The sequence below is a fragment of the Eriocheir sinensis genome, chromosome 8 (assembly GCF_024679095.1).
Source record: "Eriocheir sinensis breed Jianghai 21 chromosome 8, ASM2467909v1, whole genome shotgun sequence".
NCBI lineage: Eukaryota > Metazoa > Arthropoda > Malacostraca > Decapoda > Varunidae > Eriocheir > Eriocheir sinensis.
Window position 1 is genome coordinate 11,005,069 of NC_066516.1, and position 22,855 is coordinate 11,027,923.

The following is a 22,855-nucleotide window of genomic DNA, read 5'->3' on the forward strand; positions in this document are numbered from 1 at the left end:
AACATCCTTTTCATATCCTTTCTCTTTTTCTCTCCTTATTTTCACATATTCATTTCTTGCTATCTTAAAATCTTCTTTATTCCTTTGATTCTTATTTCTTTTCAATCTCTTCCACGCTTTGTTTCTGATTTTCTTTTTCATCTGCACATCTTGCATTCAACAAATCCTATTTTCCTTTTCTTTGGGTTTATATAATGGTACATATTTCATCACTCCTGTTTCATATGCCTCCATAAAAATATCATACTTTTCCTGCACCTTGCTTTTTCTCCTCAACTTTTCCCAGTCTAGCTCTCCATAGTATTTCTTAAGTTTTTCCATGTCTGCCTTCCTATGGTTTCTCCTGTTTCTTTTATATGATTCATCCTCCTCAGTGCCTTCTTCCTCTGTTTCCATCTCTAATCTCTATTATCACGTGATCACTTTCCCAGGGGGCACCCATACCTTAATTCCTTTAACAAGTGCATTCCCTTTGTTAGCACCAGGTCCAGTCTCGCCGGTTCATCGTCATTTCTGAATCTTGTGTTTTCCGTCACCCACTGCATCATCAAATTCTCCATAGTCAATCTTAAAAATCTTTCCCCCATGCCATTTCACTACCTCCACTTTCAAAAGTTTCCCAATTTACTTCCTTACAGTTGAAGTCTCCAACTAACAAGACTCTTTTGTTTGCTTTGAGTAACTTACTCATGGTCTAATATTCTTCCTTGTTCCATGAGTTTGTCCTTCGTGGTACGTAGGTTGCTATTATCGTCATCATTTCTGTGTTTTTGTTCTCCAGATTAACACACTATTTCTGCCTTTCCTTCTCCATATTCTGCTGATTTCACTAATACCTTCTTCTTCGTCATTATCATCACTCCTCCACCACCTTTACCCTTTCTATCCTTCCTTCATACATTGTAATTGTTATCAAACATTATTTGAATTACCTCATTCAGCTTTGTTTCCGTTAAGAATACGATCTTGGGCTCTTTTTCCTTTAAGTAGTCTTGTAGTCCCAGTTTTCTAGATATTATCCCGTCTACATTTGTATACATCACACTTAGTCCCTTATTTGTTTCAATCTTGTCTAGGTTCTGTTCTCTTTCGGCTTTCCCCTTAAATACTATTTCTTTATTGTCTCCCATAACTCTCCAAAAAAATACCTCTTTTTCCTCTTCTGATCTCACATTATTTCTCTCTTTTGCCTCTGCTTGCAATTCATTCCATTTCTTCCTTTCTTCTCCATTTCTACTTTTCTTTAATTATATTTCCTTACATTCGTCTGCAGTACCCTCCCGAGTTTCGCGCTCGCTTCGTTCCCCAGGTATAGCGCTAAATTCGCGGATCGCGAAACTCGAGGTATTGAAAACACTGATAAGGCGCATATTGGTTCTGGCCCGTGGAGAAGTTGACTTTTTTTCCCACTTTACTCCCATGTTATCTCAAAATATGTACTGTGTAAAAGGGAAGAAAATGTGAAGAGAGAACGGGTCGTTTTGAAGCCGCAGCTGAAGGCCGTTGGAATGCCTTACCATTGCAATGGCTGACAGTTCTGAAAACATGCTTGTGATTGGCCGAGTCCGATGACTTCATCGACGGCGTTCGTCCAATCAGCGGCCTCAAACTCTGACGAAACGAAAGCTTTGTGAATCTTAAGTCAACGTTGATAGTTAAATCGTAGCTTTTACTGCGGGCCATTAGCGCGGATCTCTGTGAATCTCGCCCCAGCACGTGTGAACACGGTCACCCAACCGCTAGTTTCTCGAGAATTAAATAGAGACTCAGAGTCGGCTGCATTTCACGGGAAACTCATCGAAATTCTAGTTAGAAACTCAGTCACCAGTATGTTGGTTATTTTCTCGTGAGGTCAGTAAGTTGTGGTCACAAGAAAAAGAAGAGCGTATCAGCTGATCGGTTCATTAGCTATCCGCATGTTTATCCCAGCACCACAATGAGTTCCACGAAGCTAGATAAGCTTAGAGTAACCAGGTTGAGCAGGTCTTGACTTGGGTCTTGTTCAATCGTAGCCTCATCGTGTCTGGGTCCTCACTGTTAAGTTCTCGTAGCACTTACAGTAGCAAGCTGTAACACACTCTGCCTTTGTCTCCAAGCTAACCACTCACGAACCAACAAATGCTTTCTTCTCATTTTTTTTCTTTTTCTTCAGCAAACACCACAAAGCAAACTCTACAACGTATGGATCCATTGTTTGTTTTGCTTTTCAGCTGATATATCCCAGAATGCAACAGTCCTCTGTGTGACCCAACTTGAGGATAAATTCGAGGCAGAAAAATGTAAGGAGATAATTTCGGTGGGAAATTTCCGAGAAACTATCTTGTGTGACCGCGCCTTTAAGCTGCTGGTGTCACAGTAGGCCTTTTTCCCCCAACCGCGTTGGCGGTAGGGGTGACCGGCAACTCCAAGTTTTCGGGTGTGCGTCACACACGGCCAAGGTCGGTTGTCCGTATTCACAACGTAAACAAAGCAGTCGCCCTGTATCGATTTAATAGTAAACACTCCTCAGCCACTGCCGTCGTCTGTTTGTTTACATACAGCCACGCGGTTGCTCGTACCCCCAACCGTTTTCCACCCGTACGGACAACCGACAACTCGCTCCCGGTTGGGCGCACGGGCAACTGCGGTTGCCAGGTTGGAGGGAAACGGCCAGTGTGACACCGTCTTAAGGAATCGCGCGTGCCGCCGACGGTAGGTAGACGTGACCCGTACATGTCAAAGCAGCGCGAAACTCGGGGCGATAATGCACGAAAGTCAGGATGGTAAGAATTTAAGATTGCGCGCGAAACTCGAGGATCGCGAAACTAGGATAGCGTGACACTCGAGAGGGTACTGTATTTCCCTTAGTTTAGTTGTTCTGTATAATATTTCCTCAGCTACCTTTTTGGGATTTTAATCTTAATTTAACTGGCCTTGTTTTACCTTCTATGTAAGGGCCCATCCTAACTATCTCTTCCACCTCCTCCTCAAGGTTTTGTATTTCTTTATCATTTAAGTTTTTCAGTCACTGACTTAAGTTCTTCCTTATTCCTTCTTGGTTTATGTTATGTTTTTCTCTTTCATTCCGAATATTATAACCCTTTTTTTAATCCACTACATCTCTCACTAATCTTCATTCTTTTTTTATGACCGTAACCATCTCTTTTTCTACATTTTACTTTTCCTCTTTTAGTTGCTTTTCAATTATTTCCTTGAAGTCTACATTGGCTTTATCATGTTCTACTTTCCATGTCTTTATCTCCCCCAGCACTTCCTCCCTAACTTTTTTTCTTCCTTGCCCATATCTCTTTCAGGTCTTCATTTTCCTTTCTTACGACTCCTAGTCCTTCCTTCACCATTTATTTCATATTCTGCCAGTTTCTCTTCCAGCGCCTCATTTTCCTGGACTAGTTTTTTTTTTCTTTCTTCTTTCTCTATACTTCGCACTCTTGCCCTTAAGTCACTGTGAATCTTCTTACCTTCCATATCTTCATCCTCCATGATCTTGATTTTTCCGATCCACATATTCAGCTTCTTTTCCACTAGCATCACTTTTCTGTACAGAGACGATTCATTATTACAAAAGCCAGAGAAATTCGGCTCGCTAGATTCATAATAATCAGAGCATCCCCTGGCCCTGTAAACACAACAACCAAGATGGCGACGAAACACGTCTGTCTTGCTCTGTGTCTGCTCCGTGTGTGTGTGTGTGTGTGTGTGTATTTACCTATTTGTAGTCTACCGGGCCCGAGCTAAACTCTAATAGTCTTGTCTCCATATCTAAATTTATCCAGCCTTGCCTTCATTTGTTGGACACTTCTCGCATCCACCACCTCTTCCCGCAAGCTGTTCCATGTGTGTGTGTGTGTGTGTGTGTGTGAGAGAGAGAGAGAGAGAGAGAGAGAGAGAGAGAGAGAGAGAGAGAGAGAGAGAGAGAGAGAGATCTATGAAATACACTTGAACATGTTATGCTCCTCTAAAACTAGGATTCTGAGGCGGCATCACGCCCTGGACAGTCAATACTTACGGATATTTTAGTGAAAATGTAAAGAATGAGAGAAAGCACTGCTAAGTACATCTGGATCCTGGTGCCACCAAACCTCTTCTTGGTGTACTCTGGGATGGTGCTGATCTGAGGAAGGAATCCTGATATTACTACCCCCCACAGGAGTGAGTGAGTGGTCATGGTGCTGAGCGGATGTGTGTTGCGTCTAGCTCCACATAGAAAGTGTCGACATGGCTGTCAGCAGGGCCGGCCTTAGCAGGTGCGGGGCCCAATGCAAAAAATCCCATTTAGTGCAGTCAAACAAACACAAAACAATACAAACTGAAGTACACAAATGTGCCAATGTAGTTGTCACAGTTTTGATGAAAAATGCAAATTTTATAGGAATATCTTACGTGACTTGGCAAATGCAAAGTAATTTATAAGCTAACTGAAGTCCAATTGACCTGCAACTTCATTTTCAATAGAGTGGATGGCAAGACCATTCAACCTCTCTTGCGACATAGTTGATCTTAAGTAGGTCTTGATCAATTTTAACTTTGAGAAACTTCTTTCTCCCTCGCTGAAGAGCAAGTGTTACAGACCTCATAAAGTATGAGTGGTGTCATCCGGGGCCCTTAGAGGCGCGGGGCCTGATGCAGTTGCATCGGTTGCATTGGCCTAGGGCCGGCCCTGCCTGTCAGGGCCAAGGGACTGGGGGATTTGTGCTATGTGTGTGGAATTCTCAGGCGAGAAGTGGATTGGGTGCTGTTTGTGTACTAGGTGGTGTCAAGTGAAGTGTGCTAATTTGACTGGGATCAAGCAGGATAATATACTCCCAAAAAATGGATAAGCACCCCATGCCTCCATAAAGCGTCTCTGGCTACCAGCATTGTGGAAAAAATTGGATGAATTCAAGCAAGAATTATCTAAAGAAATATTTGTGGTTAAGGAAGAGATTGAACCAAGGGCTGAGAAGGTGTAGACCGGGAGCCAGGGAGGGTCAACCTAGCTGAAAAGATAACAAATTCTAACCCACATAGCAATGGTCCTTGTGTCTGCCCATGCATGAAAATTGAAGTCTGCCGGGCCTGCAGTGGTGGACAAGGTCATGAGGTCATGTCAAAGTTGTAGCCCCATAGCATTTATTACCCTGCCTTTGATCCTGATCTGAACATCACGGTAGAGATGGCAGGATGGTCGCAAATGACTCCAATGGACAAGACAAAACTTAATATTCCAACAACATTTGGCTAATGTTAACGGTTTGGTCTGTAAAAATGGTCATAGTTAACTAATTGCCATAAAAAGATGCCATTTTCACCATATTTCTGAACTATGGCCATTTTTACAGACCAAATCGTTAACATTAGCCAAATGTTGTCGAAATGTAAGTTGTTTGTCTTGTCCATTGGAGTCATTTGCGACCATCCTGCCATCTCTACCGTGATGTTCAGATCAGGACCAAAGTCAGGGTCTTAATAAATGCGATGGGGCTACAACATTGACATGACCTGATGACCTTGTCCACCACTGCAAGCCCGGCACACTTCAATTTTCATGCATGGGCAGACACAAGGACCACTGCTATGTGGGTTATAATTTGTTACCTTTCCAGCTAGACTGACACCACCTCCTGGCTCCCGGTCTAGTGCAGGAAGAGCTGAGATCAGTTGTTGACACGCTTAAACGTGCTGAGCATGCTGAATCTAGCTGGGCTGAGGTGGCAAAGAGAGGCAGGAAAGTGAAGAAGAATCTCTTAGTTGTGAAAGCTTCTACACAGGAAAAGAAGGCAACAGATATGAAGGATGAAGTCTCCCAGACATTGAATGATATTCAAATAACTGATTCAAGATTCACAAATGGAGGTAATATTGTCATGAACTTTGATAATGAGAACACAAGGGATGAGGCTGCTCAAAAACTGGAGTCTATTGAGCAAATTAGTACCAAGAGTGTTGAAAAGATGAAACCAAAGATCATGATATGCAATGTGCATAAAGAGGAGACCAAGGATAAAATTAAGGAGACCATCTTAGACCGCAATGAGTTCTTACATACAATTGAGGGTGTTGAGAATAAGACTGAGCTGATTATTAGTAAGCCTGCAGGTGGCGGTACAATGCACTACATTCTGAGGTGAGACCCAACTGTGAAAGAGCTGATTCACAAGAATCACAAGTTAAAATTAAAATGGGGAATATACACAGTGAGAGAGATACCTTGCAATTATATGGTATTATTGTCAGAGATACGGCCATCTTGAGGGCAACTGTGCTGCTAAAAGCAATGGAGAATCCCCAAAATGTTTCAGATGCGCTGGCGATCATAAATCGAAAGATTGCGCCATGGCTGAGAAGAAATGCATAAATTGTGTGAGGTACACGAAGCCTAAGTCAACCACTCAGCGAATGACGAGTGAATAATTGAAATTGAGAGAATTCGTAACATAACCGATCATGGCTATTAATTAGTGTTTGTACTCAAAGATAAATTGTGTGTGATAAATGTTCAGTGAGTTGGAAATAATCGTTGGATATTTAATTGTGATACTATAACGAAAATATCAGACATGAAAATGAACCAATGGATATTTGTGATATTATTCGTGAAAGCAATTAAGACACTCACTACGATGTTTGAGAATAAGTGCATCGAGGATTATGATTGAGGCTAACATTGTAATTGTTGGCGGCCCTTGCAGAGCGCTGCACCAGCAGTGAAGCGCTAGGTCTTAATTAATATGCTACACCCTGTATGATCTTACATTTTGTAATCTACTTCAGCGCGTGTAAAGTACCACCTTTTAGTGCCACTAATCAACTATAGAAATCCTTAGTGCTTCAAATAACTCCTCAAACCATTTAGTCAAATAGTAAATATTACCTATACAAGACACTACTTTCCCACTCCAAAACACATAGCTTCCCAAGCCAAAACGTAATTATACAGAATAATACAAAACAAATCGTTGAAATTAGCTACTAGACAAACACCCTTACATGGAAAATACGAAAATACACCAGGGGCCGAATGCACGAAAATTCTAAGAATCGGTAATAACACCACGTACGGCAAAGAATTGTTAAGACCTCTCTTTAATATGGCGTGGGGCGGCTAAGCGCTGGAAAAGTTGCTCTTAGCGGACGAAAAATTTATGACGAGTGAGGGGCTCTCATAGCGCATTTAAGAATCCTTAAGTATAGCAACATGGCGTATTACAGCGAGAGGAAAGGCATCACCTCAGATCTTAATGGTCTCTCGTCAAGACGTCTTGGAGACGTGTAATGATTTACAACTCATCCTGAGATATTTATGAATTGTGCTGACCGTACTGAGATGAGTGATTCGGCGAGGCGGACCTTGGAAACACCTATATAGAGGGACATAGCCATCACGGCTGAAATGGTGTTCGCCTACAGATAGAATTCAAGTTCAGCCTTCACAGACTACCATGAGTGATAACAGACAATTGATACCTTCCAAGCGATGGCTGGTGACCGCATGGCCCCAACCACAGACTGCTGGTCAAGGAACACTTCGATAAAATGGGCTGTGAGCTCAACGGACAACAGTCTGTGGTTGGCGGTATGCAGTCACCAGCCATCGCCTGGAGGGCATCCAGTGTCTTATCACTCAACTTAGGTAGTCTGTGAAGGTCCAGTCATCACTGATGCACTTGCATCTTACCTGTGATCGAGCCAATATTTATCTTCACTTTTATAGCCTTATCATTTAGAATATTCAACTATTTTAATCTAACACACCTCAGTGACACCTGTTAATCTTGTGACTAACCTCAACAAACGTTTACCATTAACCTTACCTAACCCTAAACAAAACCTATTTGGGTCACTATACCAGGTTTACTTAAAGCTAGATTCCTGCCAGCGCCTAGGCAGGTAGGTAAGGTTGCAGCTAAATGGCTGCACCGCTCTCTCGCAGAGACCATAATTATCTTGCATGCTCGAGTGAGACGTTTCTATATTATATGCCATAGCTCACCTCATACGAGATAGCCAGTTTTGGTTGACACCATCAGACTCAGCAGTGACTGTAGAATCAAGATGTATTGTAAAAACTCGACAAAACAAAAAAGAAAATGGTATTACGATGAGTTGAACTGTGAAAATGTTAAAAAATGTTTATAACATGTTTTACTTATCTTCAACAGTTGTTCATTGATTGCTGAAATATATCAATACATTACGTAGGAAAAACTCGTGAACCGTAACGAACACCACTGAGTGCCGGAGCCTTCTGAGTAGAAGTCAGGACAGCATACCAACTATAATATACGCCACCGATGAGCTCAAAGGTCACCGCGCCAGAGGCCACTCAGTGGTGTTCATTACGGGATATTTTCACTGTTATTACAGTTTCTCTAAAGTAACTCTCGTGAACTTATTATAGTGTGATCAGAATGCAGATAAAGCTCCACATATTGAAAACACAGTTATTTATTTAAGGGGAGCGCAATGTGATCGTTTTGGAAGGTTCCCGCAGTGTTTCTGGTGCCCCGTCCCCCCTACCCATGACCCCCCCACCACCAACCATCACGCAGGGTGTCGCGCCGCCGTAATGGTAGCGGCGAGTAACATGTTGCTATAAATAACTGTTTTCAATATGTGGAGCTTTATCTGCATTCTGATCACGCTATCGTGTTCACGAGTTTTCCTACGTAATGTAAAAACATATTTCAGCAATCAATGAACAACTGTTGAAGATAGCGAGCATAAGTAAAACATGTTAAACATTTATTTAACATCTTCACAATTCAACTCATCGTAATACCATATTCTTTTATGTCTTGTCGAGTTTTTTACAATACATCTTGATTCTACAGTCACTGCTGATTCTGATGGTGTCAACCAAAACTGACTATCTCGTATTATGAGGTGAGCTATGGCATATAATATAGAAACATGTCTCACTCGAGCATGCAAGATGATTATGGCCTGACGGTGGCCGGTAGTGGTGGGCAGGTACCAGTACCAGTACCGGTACCATTGGTACCAGCTAAACGGTACGGTACCGGTACTAGATTGCTGGGTACCGGTACCAGATTGCTCGGATTTATTTATTGGATTTATTGATAATTCTTCATGTCCGATTCTTTTTTTTTAGGTTGCAAATAAACATTGTTATTGTTATTAGACTATGATCGAGTACATCCATAATAACTATACATGCTATTTTTTTATCGAAAAAATAAATATTCACTTCATTCAGAGAGAGAGAGAGAGAGTACAACAGAAGAAATTTAACATCCTAATTAAGGGCAGAAATAAATGAGGAAAAAGTCCACTGTGTGTGTGTGTGTGTGTGTGTGTGTGTGTGTGTGTGTGTGACACACACACACACACACACACACACACACACACACAGTGGACTTTTTTCTCATTTATTTCTGCCCTTAATTAGGATGTTTCTTCTTCTCTCTCTCTCTGAATGAAGTGAATATTTATTTTTTCGATAAAAAATAGCATGTATAGATATTATGGTTGTACTCGATCATAGTCTAATAACAATAACAATATATATTAGCAACCTAAAAAAAGAATCGGACACGAAGAATTACCCAGTAAATCCAAAAAAATAAATCTAATAATAAAATAATGGAGACGGGAGCTGTGATGGAAACGAAAAGCAGGACAAAATGGTGGGAACTTGGGAAGACGGTCAGCGAGGCAGTGGCTGAGCAGCCAGCACAACATTCAAGGCTTATCGTCCCACAGGGCCCATACCGGTACCGCATGGAGACTGGCCAGCCCCGCGCGCCGGCTGAATCGATTCTTCTCGGCACCCGGTACCGGTACCCAGTGCCGGGAAGAATCTATTCAGCCGGCACCCGGTACCGGTACCCAGTGCCGGGATGACTCATGATCACTCGGCACTGACCATAACCGCTAGTGCTGGTACCGTTTGGATCTTGGTGGCGCTTGGCGGCGCGCGGGGCTGGCCAGTCTCCATGTGGTACCGGTATGGGCCCTGTGGGACGATAAGCCTTGAATGTTGTGCTGGCTGCTGAGTCACTGCCTTGCTGACCGTCTTCCCAAGTTCCCACCATTTTGTCCTGCTTTTCGTTTCCATCATAGCTCCCGTCTCCATTATTTTATTATTGGATTTATATTGGATGATTCTTCATGTCCGAATCTTTTTTTTTAGGATACTAATATATATTGTTATTGTTATTAGATTATGAGTACATCCATAATAACTACGTAAACATGCTATTCTTTTTATCGAAAAAAATATTCACTTCATTCAGGAGAGAGAGAGAGAGAGAGAGAGAGAGAGAGAGAGAGAGTTTTCTTTACAGAAAATTTATTTAGGAATTTCATCAGACGGCATTAAGATAAAGTAGCACCAATAAACCAAACCTAATCAAATAACCTAACCCGGGTAAATTTATGATTGAGATATAGTTATTTCAACTGAACCTGTTATTTAAGACTCGAAGTACAAACTTGTCATCCGCGCATGACGTAAGAAAAACTTGACCAACAGACATTATGAGCTACACTCACGCAAAAGTGAACTTACAATAATTCTTTGTCGGTCATTCAACGGTTCAAGGCAGTAAATTAATTTCAATGATAGACCTTCACTGTCCAGCTAGTTTCAACAGAGCATCATAAATATAATGGATTTTTTTAATAAACTACAAGCTATATATAAATTGATTCCAATACTCACCCCGCTGGCGATGAACACAGGCAGAAAGACCCAACCCAGCAGCTGCAGCAGACCCATTGCCTGTGGAGACAGAGATGTGAGGGGAAATAGCTAGTGTATTATGAAGCCCTCTTTTTTTTCCTTTACCCATTAATTTATCTACGTAATGAGAGCTAAGGTTTTTTTTTTTTTTCTTTCTATCACAAGGGTAATTCTATATAAAGCAAGTTTTTCATAAATTCTCGTGCATGGGGTGTTCAAATGTGTGCCCATCTTTTGTTCATAAGTTTATTTCCTTCCTTGTCCATCTATGTATGTTTTTTTCCCTGTTTTCCTGTTTAATAAATTTTCTATATACCTCCGAGAAGTCCTGCCGGTCGACCCTTTGTCGCATCGCTATCAAGAAGCAGCTGACCCTTCCAAAATATTTGCTTACTGCTCGATATGCTGTTTCTGCTATCTGACGAGCAGCTGAGTGGGCGTCTGTCTTCTCTATTCCTTTCCTTCCCCTGACATCCTTTCTTTTTTACCTCAGAGGTTCAGGGTAGCCTACTTTTCCGGTCACGGGTGGATATAACGGCGAGACGCATTTTTTTCACGCCATTCATAACGCTAATGAGCATGCAGGTGGATTGCATCATGCATGTAGCTTCATTTCGTGTGTGTGTGTGTGTGTGTGTGTGTGTGTGTGTGTGTGTGTGTAATTCACCTCTTGGTCTGCTGCGGGCCTCTCTCGAGACAGCCAGCCGTTCCCTTACGGAAGAGCACAGAGCTCGTAGTACCGATCTTTGGGTAGGACTGAGACCACTCACACACAACAGTGTGTGTGTGTGTGTGTGTGTGTAATTCACCTCTTGGTCTGCTGCGGGCCTCTCTCGAGACAGCCAGCCGTTCCCCTACGGAAGAGCACGGAGCTCGTAGTACCGATCTTTGGGTAGGACTGAGACCATTCACACACAACAGTGTGTGTGTGTGTGTGTGTAATTAACCCTAAAGCGACGACGGTAACGATTTCGTTACGTTTGAAGTAAATAGATGGCATGTTAAGACCATAGATATCTCCGGGTGCTGCGGGATCGTCCCGCTCTTCTGAGTGCTCCGGGCACTGGCAACGCAGTTTATAAGTGGTATTTGGCATCTTAAGTTACTCTTTGTCAGAAAAGGAAGTCGCATCGATGCGTGCACATCTGTGCAGATTATTTCTTCGATTTCTCTCACTCATTGGGAAGTATTTTGCTTCAATTAATTTGTCGTAGTTGCCAAGTCTTTGGTGAAAATAAAGGAATAAAAGCAGTAAATCATTCGCATTTCTAAAGTCGCAGTTAGGTTACCTATTCAAACGTAATATTTTCGTTGACTTCGGCCTTCGCAAGTAAAAATACACGTCAGGCAAAATTGGATTCCATTCGAAATAACTGCATACAGCGCGCAATGCCGTGAGTCAGGATGATGGCAAGGATCTCAGGCAGTCACATGATGATTTTTATGAGGATGCACCTGATTATGATACTTACATAAACTACTTGATTATGAACATATATCTCACACACACACACACACACACACACACACACACAGAGAGAGAGAGAGAGAGAGAGAGAGAGAGAGAGAGAGAGAGAGAGAGAGAGAGAGAGAGAGAGAGAGAGAGAGAGAGAGAGACTTAAATGACTTACTAAAATGCACGAAGGACGAGTGTGACGTTTTTGTAACGTTTGAGAAAATCCATGAATATTGAAATATTTCTAAAAAAAATTATATACATGTCAACTGTGCAGCAAAATGAAAATAAAGAAAGTATGATTTTTTTTTTTTTTTTATCAGTGAGAAAATAATTCAGGCGTTAAAGGGTTAACCTACTTGTATCTTCCTGGACTGAGCTACAAGCTCATGTGTCCCGAGTTTGAAAGACTTGAATTTCGATCCTTGTGTGTCGTCGAGTTTTGTCCCTTTGATTAATTTTGGTTTGTCCGATCCTGATCTGCGCATGCGTGGAACCCAATGTTTACTATCACAGTAAGTAAGTGAAGCATCTAAATGTAAAGAAGTACCAAGGAGGGCCTAAGAAGCGATTCAAAGCGGAACACGTCAAAAGAAGAAGTGTTGATATCCTAATTTATCCAGGCAAGATGGCGGCAAGACAGCATGGCAGATTTTATAGGAAAATGGACAAATTCAAGGAATGGACCCCATAATTCAGATACAGGGGGTGCAGGTTATCTCATTTATAACATTTACCGACATACAAGGGGTGCAGGTTATCTCATTTAACGACATACAAAGGGTGCAGGAACGAACTCATATTTCAAGCATTTTTCAAATTCAAAAAATATCATTTACTTTCATAAAAATATAAATAAACTTGGATGGGACAGATCCCGACAAGCAGTCGACAAAAGACACGGTACCGTGTCGAAATTCATTCACCCTATGCATGTAAGCATAGCCCGAACAAATCAAATAAAGGGTACGAGACTCGACACCACACTGGTGCCCGGGTGCACCCGGGAGACTGATAACCGGTACCCATTCACTGCTTGATGGACAGGGGCACAAGCGTAAGGAGACGTCCATCCGTCTCCACTTCGCCCAGGATGCGAACCAGCCGGATGCATATTTCCGTTCTCTATACTGGTATGTGGCGCCCACTGTTGAACACGGCAGCTGGGGTAGCATAATCAAAACATTCAAAGGCGCCTTTCGTAGCAACGGCGCCTTTCCGCACCGCCGTTCCCCGAAAGGTGCATACTCAAAAACTTCGGCTGGACGGAGCCATCTTTAAAAACAGGGCTCGTAAGCGCCTTTGCGGAAAAAAATAGGGTCGGAGCTGCCGTTGAGGAGGCAAAGGCGCCTTGTGGCGAGTCAATGGAGGAGGACGCCTGTCTCCTAGCTCATAAGTACATGGAATAACCTCAGAACTTGGTATTGAGTGAAAGTCAATACCAAGGCTGGGCGGCAGCACCGTAGTGAACCTATATTACCTAATCAAATAAGAAGTTATGAATGATTTCTAGGGAATTTGAGTTGTGACTCATGAACAGTTATATAATGCTGTTTTATCCACTCACTGTGAGGTGGACCCTAAGTAACACAATAATAGGCTAGTAAATGGAGTTACGTTACTTCAATAGCTAGAATACAATAGATGGTGTTATTATTGATAGGGGCTCCCGGGAATGTGGCTACTGCAGAGTATTAGGCCACGTAGTTTTTACAGTTTTCAGAAATTTAAGGTGTTAGACCTATTTTGCAAGGAACATGCTTCTGTTAAGGTTTCTGTGTAAATTTGAGTATCCCTTGATAGTATGTGTTATGTAAAATCATACTTTTGTGAAGATCTGAGCAGGGTCCAGAGAAAGATAGGGTCTAATCAGTGATCAGAAGTGATCAGTGATCGAAGTAAGTAAGGTCGACCGAATGGCAGACCAAAATTCGTTCCATTCCGCGCATTCTCCCCTACCTCCTCGTGACGTAACACAGGGTATAAAAACAACAGAGCGAATCGGCAACTCATCCGTCAGTGACCGTCACACTCACACCGCCATGTTCTCCGCACGCTAATCTTTTAACTACTCCCGCTCCTCTCTCTCTCTCTCTCTCTCTCTCTCTCTCTCTCTCTCTCTCTCTGTGTGTGTGTGTGTGTGTGTGTGTGTGTGTCTATATATATATATATATATATATATATATATATATATATATATATATATATATATATATATATATATATATATATATATATATATATATATATATATATATATATATATATAATCTTTAACTACTCCTCTCTCTCTCTCTCTCTCTCTCTCTCTCTCTCTCTCTCTCTCTCTCTCTCTCTCTCTCTCTCTCTCTCTCTCTCTGTGTGTATATTTATGAATTTATATATATTTTTATATTTATATATATATCTATATATATATATATATATATATATATATATATACTACACTACACTACATTCACACAACATACACACCTTTTCCCAAAAATTCAAAATTCAAAATGGCGCACAATAACACTGCCTCGGAGTCCCCGCCTAGGGGGGGGGACCACAAATTCCCCCCGGGAGGACTCCCCTTCTGGCTGCCGACTTGTGAGGTGTCTTGATAACTCCCCGAACCTCTTTCTTATCAATTTCTGCAACATTCGCGGTCTTCGTTCTAATTTCATTCAATGAAACACCATCTCTCCTCTAAAGTCTAAACCTCACCTTCTCTTCCTCACCGAAACACAGGTTTCTGAGGCTACTGAAAGCAATCTCTACTCTGTTCCCTCCTACTATCTCTACCCTAAATTTCAATCCAAAGCTGGATCACTTGCTCTCGTGCCCACGAGCATGACTCTTCAGAATTTTCCACCATCTGGCTAAGATTCCATTGTCATTCTCTTACTAAATACATCTGTGCTGTTTATCTCTCACCTAACTCTACTAACTGTGTAAAATTCTTTGACTACTTAAACTCTTTAAGTGGAGCACATCTTGACCCACTCTCCCTTCTCTGAAATCTCCATCTTGGGAGATTTCAATGTTCACCACCAGCTTTGGCTTTCATCCTCTTTCACTGACCAGCCTGGTGAACAAGCCTAAAACTTTGCTCTCCTCAACGATTTAAAGCAGTTGGTTCAGCACCCTACACGTATTCCCGACCGTCTTGGAGACCGGCCCAACATACTATACCTCTTCCTTACCTCGAACCCTTCCGCTTACTCTGTCAAACTGTTCTCTCCGTTGGGCTCCTCCAATCACAACCTTATTTCTGTATCCTGTCCTATCGCTCCTGTACACCCTCTGGACCCACCGAGGAGGCGATGCTGCTGGCATTTTGCTTCAGCTCGGTGGGTCGACCTGAGGATGTACTTTTCCGATTTCCCGTGGAATGATTACTGCTTCCAGGAGCGAGACCCCTCTGTGTGTGCCCAGCGCATCACAGAGGTGATTGTCTCTGGAATGGAGGCATACATTCCACGTACTTTCTCTACTCCTCATGCTAAAATGCCTTGGTTTAATCACGCTTGTTCTCGTGCTGTCAAAGATAGAGAGGCAGCTCACAAAAGGTACCAGAGCCTTCGAACTCCCGCTAACCAAGATTTTTACATTTCCGCCCGGAATCGTGCCAAACCTATTCTTCGACTTACCAAAACATCTTTCATTAATAGAAAATGTCAAAACCTTGCTTTTTCTAATTCTTCCCGGGATTTCTGGCATCTAGCCAAAAACATCTCCAATTTCACTTCTTCATCTTTCCCTCCTCTCCTTAACCCTGACGGCAGCACCGCCGTCTCATCTATCTCTAAGGCTGAACTCTTTTCTCAAACTTTCTGTAAAAACTCCACTCTGGACGATTCTGGGCATATTCCTCCTACTCATCCCACCTCTGACTCCTTTATACCTGTTATTAAGATTCTCAAGAACGATGTTTTCTATGACCTCTCTGGCCTCAACTCTCAGAAGGTTTATGGCCCTGATGGAGTGCCTCCTATTGCCCTTAAAAACTGTGCCTCCGTCCTGACACCCTGCCTGGTCAAATTCTTTCGCCTCTGCCTATCAACATCTACCTTTCCTTCCTGCTGGAAGTACGCCTTCATACAGCCTGTGCCTAAGAAGGGTAACCGCTCCAATCCCTCAAACTACCGCCCTATAGCTTTACTTTCCTGTCTATTTAAAGCTTTTGAATCAATCCTTAACCGGAGCATTCAAAAGCACCTTTCCACTTCTGACCTTCTATCTGATCGCCAGTATGGATTCTGCAAGGGGCGCTCTACTGGCGATCTTCTTGCTCTCTTAATTGACTCTTGGTCATCCTCTCTTATCTGTTTCGGTGAAACTTTCTCAGTTGCGCTAGACATATCGAAAGCTTTCGATAGAGTCTGGCACAAGTCTTTGCTTTCTAAGCTGCCCTCTTTCGGATTCTATCCCTCTTTCTGTTCCTTTATCTCCAGTTTCCTTTCCGGCCGTTCTATCTGAGCGGTGGTAGACGGTCACTGTTCTTCCCCTAAACCTATTAACAGTGGTGTTCCACAGGGCTCTGTCCTATCACCCACTCTCTTCTTGGTATTCATCAATGATCTTCTCTCAATAACAAACTGTCCTATCCACTCATACGCTGACGACTCCATTCTGCATTATTCAACTTCTTTCAATAGAAGACCCTCTCAACAGGAATTACATGACTCCAGACTGGTGGCTGCAGAACGCTTAACCTCAGACCTTGCTATCATTTCCGATTGGGGTAAAAGAAACCTTGTGTCCTTTAATGCCTCAAAAATCCAGTTTCTCCACCTATCAACTCGACACAATCTTCCAAACACCTATCCCCTATTCTTCGATAACACTCAGCTATCACCTTCTTCAACACTTATAAGGCCCGTACCAAGAGTCACTAAGGCCCGTACCAAGAGTAATGAAGGTCGAGCCGCGTACCTTCCCTTCGTCAATGTAGGCACGGCCTCAGACCGTGCCTTCAATCCTTACTACAAGTCACTCGGAAAGGTAAATGCACATACACACACTGCAACCTTCTTTTCACCTACCAGATCTAATGCACGCACACACATACAAACACACAGTGCTATTCATGGAGGTATAATACCTCCATGGTGCTATTACAGCCATAATATTGTCCGTTTCATTCCGTCTGTCCACTCGTGAACGTAGATGTGGCACCTGCGCACTGTGAGTTTGTGATGGCGTGAAGTTCATTTGAATGTTTGTGTAAACAAAAAATCCTCAAATCATCGTATATGAACTGCAAACAGAAGATTTGCATCGATAATATACCATACAAGGACACGAAGAAACAACTTGTATATCAAACAGTATAGTTTGATCATACTCGAACGGTCTATAGCCTTTCAGATACTCATATTTCATTTCATTAAGGGATATAAAGTGACATATGACTGCAAGTGTCTATACATAAGGAATTTTGATGTTGCATGTATAAATAACATGGGTAACCCTAATATTCGAAATAGCCTAGCATCGCTTTCAATAGTATTATTTATTATTTCATGTTTTTTTTTTCCATTATTAATCGTTATTTATATGCAGTAAATTATTAAGATACCCTTTGTTTGCACTTGCAGAGCCAGATGTCTTAACTGAAATGAAAAAGAATTTGAAAATCCATAGATCATTGGAGAATGTGAGCCACGAAGGTTCCCGCCTGGCTGGTACCTCTGTGCTTTGAAGGCGCGTGCTGTTGTTGTAAATGTTGTTGCATCTATAATATACGACTTTCCAATTAGGGAAAATATCTTCTCAGGTTGTTTTAACTGAACCGCAACTCTTTGCCACGCCAGATTTAGAAAATAAACATATTTTTCCTCGAAGGTATGAGGGAAGACACGGGGTAGACCTTGCCTTCCCTTCGTCTCTCCCGCAGACCTTCGTTCCAAAAATGCTAGTGACTATAGGTACGCACCGTCCTTCCCTTCGATCTTCGTCGCTAAACCTTCGTGACTCTTGGTATGGGCCTAAATATCCTTGGTCTATCCTTAGCTCAAAATCTCAACTGGAGAGAGAGAGAGAGAGAGAGAGAGAGAGAGAGATTGAGGGAGGGGGAGGGGGTGAGGGAGAGCCACCCGCACTGTGACATCACAGCCACAGCCGGACTTTGCCCCGCCCTCATCGACTTCAAGCTGCGCGTGAAAAGACCCTATCTTTCTTTCTGGATCCTACCTATTACCACTTAGTAAATCACAACAAAATCAATTCTACTAATCTATATTACCACTGACTCCGTAATCTATTACCACGAAATTCGTGACGTATTATCACTATCAATATTCGCTGCAAAATTCATTACATAATTATTAACTAATTGTGCTGGTAAACTTGATTATTATATATAAATGGCTTTGCTTATTATCACTTAATCAGTAACAAACCTTCAAAAGTGCTTCTCAACGAACATACTTCTCCATTTGTATTCGCATGTGTTCTCCCTCCGCGCCGTACAGGATTAGTAGGTTACGTTGGGTTAGGACCGTTAGGTTAAGCTAACTTTGAATACATAGCTTAATGACATCATTGTATGGGAATCAGAATGAGAGTATTTTCCAGTAAATCCTATGATTAGAGTTTCAGGCGAGTGATTTTTTTATTTTATTTTATTTTTTATTTTTTTACAGAAATGGGAAATATGCAACCGAGATCTTTTAGTTGAGGCAAGAGTGCTACACACTTACACTGTAATTTACTCAGTCTGATCACGTGCTTGACTCGTGATCGCCAGTTAGTATCATTCCGGAGAGCTTTGGAGCTCCTTTAATTAATCGATTTATGTGTGCATAATTGGAACAGTAACCGCCTTGTCAACGGAAAAAAATCTTTTGGCCTGAGTATGGTTTGAACACAATGGGACACCAGTGTGATATCCGAATCATGCAGTTTACCTTGCCCGAGGATATCAGTGAGCTGATGGAAGGACACCCGAGGCGGTAAGGGTGGCAGGAAAGGAAGGGACAGGGAAAGAGCAGATCGACAGGAAGGTTTGGCGGCAATACTCACATTGAACTCGAAGGCCCCAACGCCAATGCCCGCCGCCGCCCCAGACCCCGCGAGGCCAATGAAGTGTTCGGAGCCAATGTTGCTGGCGAACAGTGACGCCCCGACCTGTCCAGAACAGCCTCAATGAACATTGAACATTAATTAATATTTCCTAAGATGTGTCTCAGTTTAATGTACAATATGCATATATGTACAGTTTATCAGACAGCCATGCAGTTTATCGGAAGATATAGTAAGAAGACGAAGAGCAGTAACAAGAAAACAACAATTAATATGAAGCGAAATTGAGTCAGTGTGTAAAGTAACAAGTTTTGGTGTTTGTGCTGCGCCTCGCCACTCACAGGAAGCCACCACATGTATCGGCCAGCCAGGAAGTAGCCCGCCACGGTGCCTCGATTCGGGCGACACATCGACTGAAAGGAATAAATGTGATTAATCATGCAACCGTTCAACACTTAACCTCTTTTCTTGGAAGCCACTCACCTTAATAATAGAATGTCATTTACTGTCACTCACCCGTCAGGCCTACCTATTTGTCATATTCAAGAGTTAATTTCCATAGACTGACTCGACACTTCCTAGAGATATACATGCAGACTTTGAGGTCATATGTACACTCCCCACAAAAAGTTCTCAAAACGGAACAGCGTTCGAACCTCAACGTGGGGCTGACCCGACGTGTCGTCCGTGATGGAGGGCGAATGTGTAGCAAGCCACCGCTCAAACGGTCGCATATTCTCCTCCGGTGAGACAGAAAATGTGGCGCTGCAGGCACAGACTTCGTAAGTGTTTTCATGTGAAATGTTTATGTCTACCCTTGTCCTTGTCTCCTGTGCCGTCTGTGTATTTTCACTGTCGCTGTCCTTGTCTCTCGTCGCGCTCCGTAGTCCGTGTCGCGTCTTCATTGTTAACTTTTCTTCTTCCTCGTTTATCTTTGACTGTCCGTCCATGTCCTCCTGTTGTCCACTACTACACATTGTTCCACATATACACTAACACATAAATGTTACCTACACAGTACAACATTCACACACACGCACATACACACAGCCACCTCTTTTATGTGTCTCGTTTGTGCCCATGACTAGTGTGATGTTTGTCCAAATAAAGTCGGGAGAGACACGCCAGTCCTCGTCGACAGACCGACTTGGTCGGCTAGATTTCGATCGCCGATAGAGTCGGTCTGTCGGCTCCCTGCTAGGAAATAAAGTCGGGAGAGACGCGCCAGTCCTCGTCGACAGACCGACTTGGTCGGCTAGATTTCGATCGCCGATAGAGTCGGTCTGTTGGCTCCCTGCTACGGGCCGCCTTTGGCAAAGGCCCGTGCTCCCTCGTGCAAGAGGGAGCAATCTTCCCCCCCCCCACCCTTCCCCCAAATAAAGTAACCCTGGCGGATATGAGTTTCTCTATCCGTGAACCAATTAACTTAGAAAACTCGCTACCACCAACAAATGGACATGTTTCCTGTTTTGGGGAGAGCCTAGAAATGCATTGTGCCACGTACCAATGATAACGTAGTGCACATATTACGTCCTATAAATCGCTAGATGACTGGATATTGAAGAGATATCTCAAATTCTTCTCATCTCACGGGGAGAAGCCACCATTAGCTCATGACGTCATCAGGCTGAAGCGGAGTACAGCAGACAACAGTACCAGTGTTGTGTCCATTGTTTTTTTTTATTAGCTATGGCCACTCCACCTCGAAACTGCGCGCAATAGGTATGCTATAGGTGCTTACAGAAGACTTTAAGAGTGTTGGAAATATGTTACATTATTAAAATGGAAGTGAAATCAACCGATTCTCCTCTGCTCTGCAGAAAATAGTTGAGTTCACGATTAAAAGTTAGTCCGAGGGGGAACTTCAGAGAATAATCAAGGTTGAATTTATATTAGTATTATGGAAATTTACCTAGCCTAACCTAGAGAAAACAATGGCTCTGGAACGTCAGAGAGAGAGAATCAACTCCTGAAGATGAATAAGAAGAAAACGAATGCAGACCAATATTTTATAATCAGAGGACGTGACAGTAGAGAGAATAGTTGAGTTCACGATGAAAAGTTAGTCCGAGGGGAAACTAAAGAAAATTACTGCAGGATGCACTAGCACAGACAGAAATATCTTACGTGGAGTACTTTTGTCCGTATATATATACTCTTGCACATTGGCACGAATCACTAACGACTGCGGGTTACGTCTCCAGGCATTGCTAGCCACTAGAAACATACACCAAAACACGAAATCTCGGAGTAACACAAAGTTGGCGGCCTGCCGACTGCATCGTGACGTCACTACCAATCAGCACCCGTTTCCAGGTCACGTGATTTTTCCTCAACTTTAATCCACATTTTAAGCCACATTTACTATTTTACATGAAAAAATTGTACCATAGCTGAATTTAGGGCCTATTTTATCCGTACAGACAGAATTTGAAATAAATATGTTGACCGGAAACATGTCCATTCAGTGGACCGCCAGCACTCCTCGGGCGAGCAGCCGGGTGGCCCTTCTGCAGAGGTGAGGGTGACCCCTCTGCGGTTATAGTCGACTGCTGGGCTGCTCGCTCGTGCACCGCTACGGGCTGCTCCCTGGGCGCCTGCCCGGAGGGCCCGTGCCTCCGTCGCTGCTCGCCGGCTGTTACCCGTGGCTGTGGCGGCGGCGGAGGCGTCCCTAGCCCCGCAACGAGCTTGCATTGCTCGCCCACCCCTTACAGGGCCGCCATTTGGCCAAGGCCCTGTCCCCCTTTTAAGGGGGTTAATCTTAAATGGAATGGAACATGTCCATTGTCAGCAGTCACGTCCTGACCGCCGAGGCTCGCACACAGCTCCTGTTGCGAGCGTAGTAGTATCCGCCGTTATACCTTTATACATAGATTGGGGGTGATATTGTTCATGCCAATAAAATGGCAAAGTGATCCTGCTGGTTTATCTCGGCCAAGAACACAACACTACCATATCACTATGGGCCAGCAGATATGTGAAAACAGGCTCCACTAGTGACACGCCTCGAAGCAGACTAAACGGTAAAATCGGTGCAGGCGGTGCATACACTCATTATTAAATAAACACCTTCCATCCTCATATGTTATACCTAACCAATCTATCGCAGTATGTGGTTTACGTATTAATTTTGGCAGATATTTTAATTTCACATACTTTTACTGCCAAATATACTCAAATGACCACCTGGAATTATCATTCCCTCATTTGAATAGGAATGACGTCAGTCACAGCATATAAACTGACTGATAATCCTCAAGCGGACTCGAGGAAACCGTCCTAGTGATTCAAGAACGATTTCCGGGGGCAGCATGAGCCAAGAAAAGCCTCCTTGGTAGAAACAGGCACCACTAGTGACACGCCTCGAAGCAGACTTACCGGTGTAATGCTCGCAGGGGGTTCATACACAAATCAAATAAATACCTCCCTCTCATATATCGTATACTTAACCAAGCTCTCGCAGTATGTGGTTTACTATTAATTTTGGTAGACATTTTAATTTTATATACATTTACAGCCAAATATACTCTTAAACTACCACCTGAAATAATCATTCCCTCACTTGAATAGGACTGTAACGTCACCCACAGCATTTAAACTGACAGATAGTTCTGAAGCGGAATGGGTTACAAAATTATGTTATTCAATCGGTGGTACTAAATAAGCACCAGAACGACATAAATCTACAGACGAAAAACACAGTT

General features: G+C 42.8%; 1 protein-coding gene across 6 annotated transcripts in view; it reads right to left on the reverse strand.

The window, feature by feature from the left end:
- Window positions 1-22,855, reverse strand: part of LOC126995503 (sodium/glucose cotransporter 5-like) — a 63,927-nt gene that overhangs the window by 35,600 nt on the left and 5,472 nt on the right. The window contains exons 1-5 of one of the 6 annotated variants that reach the window (XM_050855095.1): window positions 19,808-20,334; window positions 19,493-19,564; window positions 19,152-19,256; window positions 10,664-10,723; window positions 4,007-4,111 (exon numbers count right to left, since the gene is read on the reverse strand). In XM_050855095.1, the coding sequence (XP_050711052.1) occupies window positions 4,007-4,111; window positions 10,664-10,723; window positions 19,152-19,256; window positions 19,493-19,564; window positions 19,808-20,128 (663 nt within the window). In that variant the 5' untranslated portion in view covers window positions 20,129-20,334. Of the gene's footprint in view, window positions 1-4,006; window positions 4,112-10,663; window positions 10,724-19,151; window positions 19,257-19,492; window positions 19,565-19,807; window positions 20,340-22,855 lie in introns of those variants that run through there. The other 5 variants (XM_050855098.1, XM_050855103.1, XM_050855097.1 and 2 more) reach the window with 5 other exon arrangements.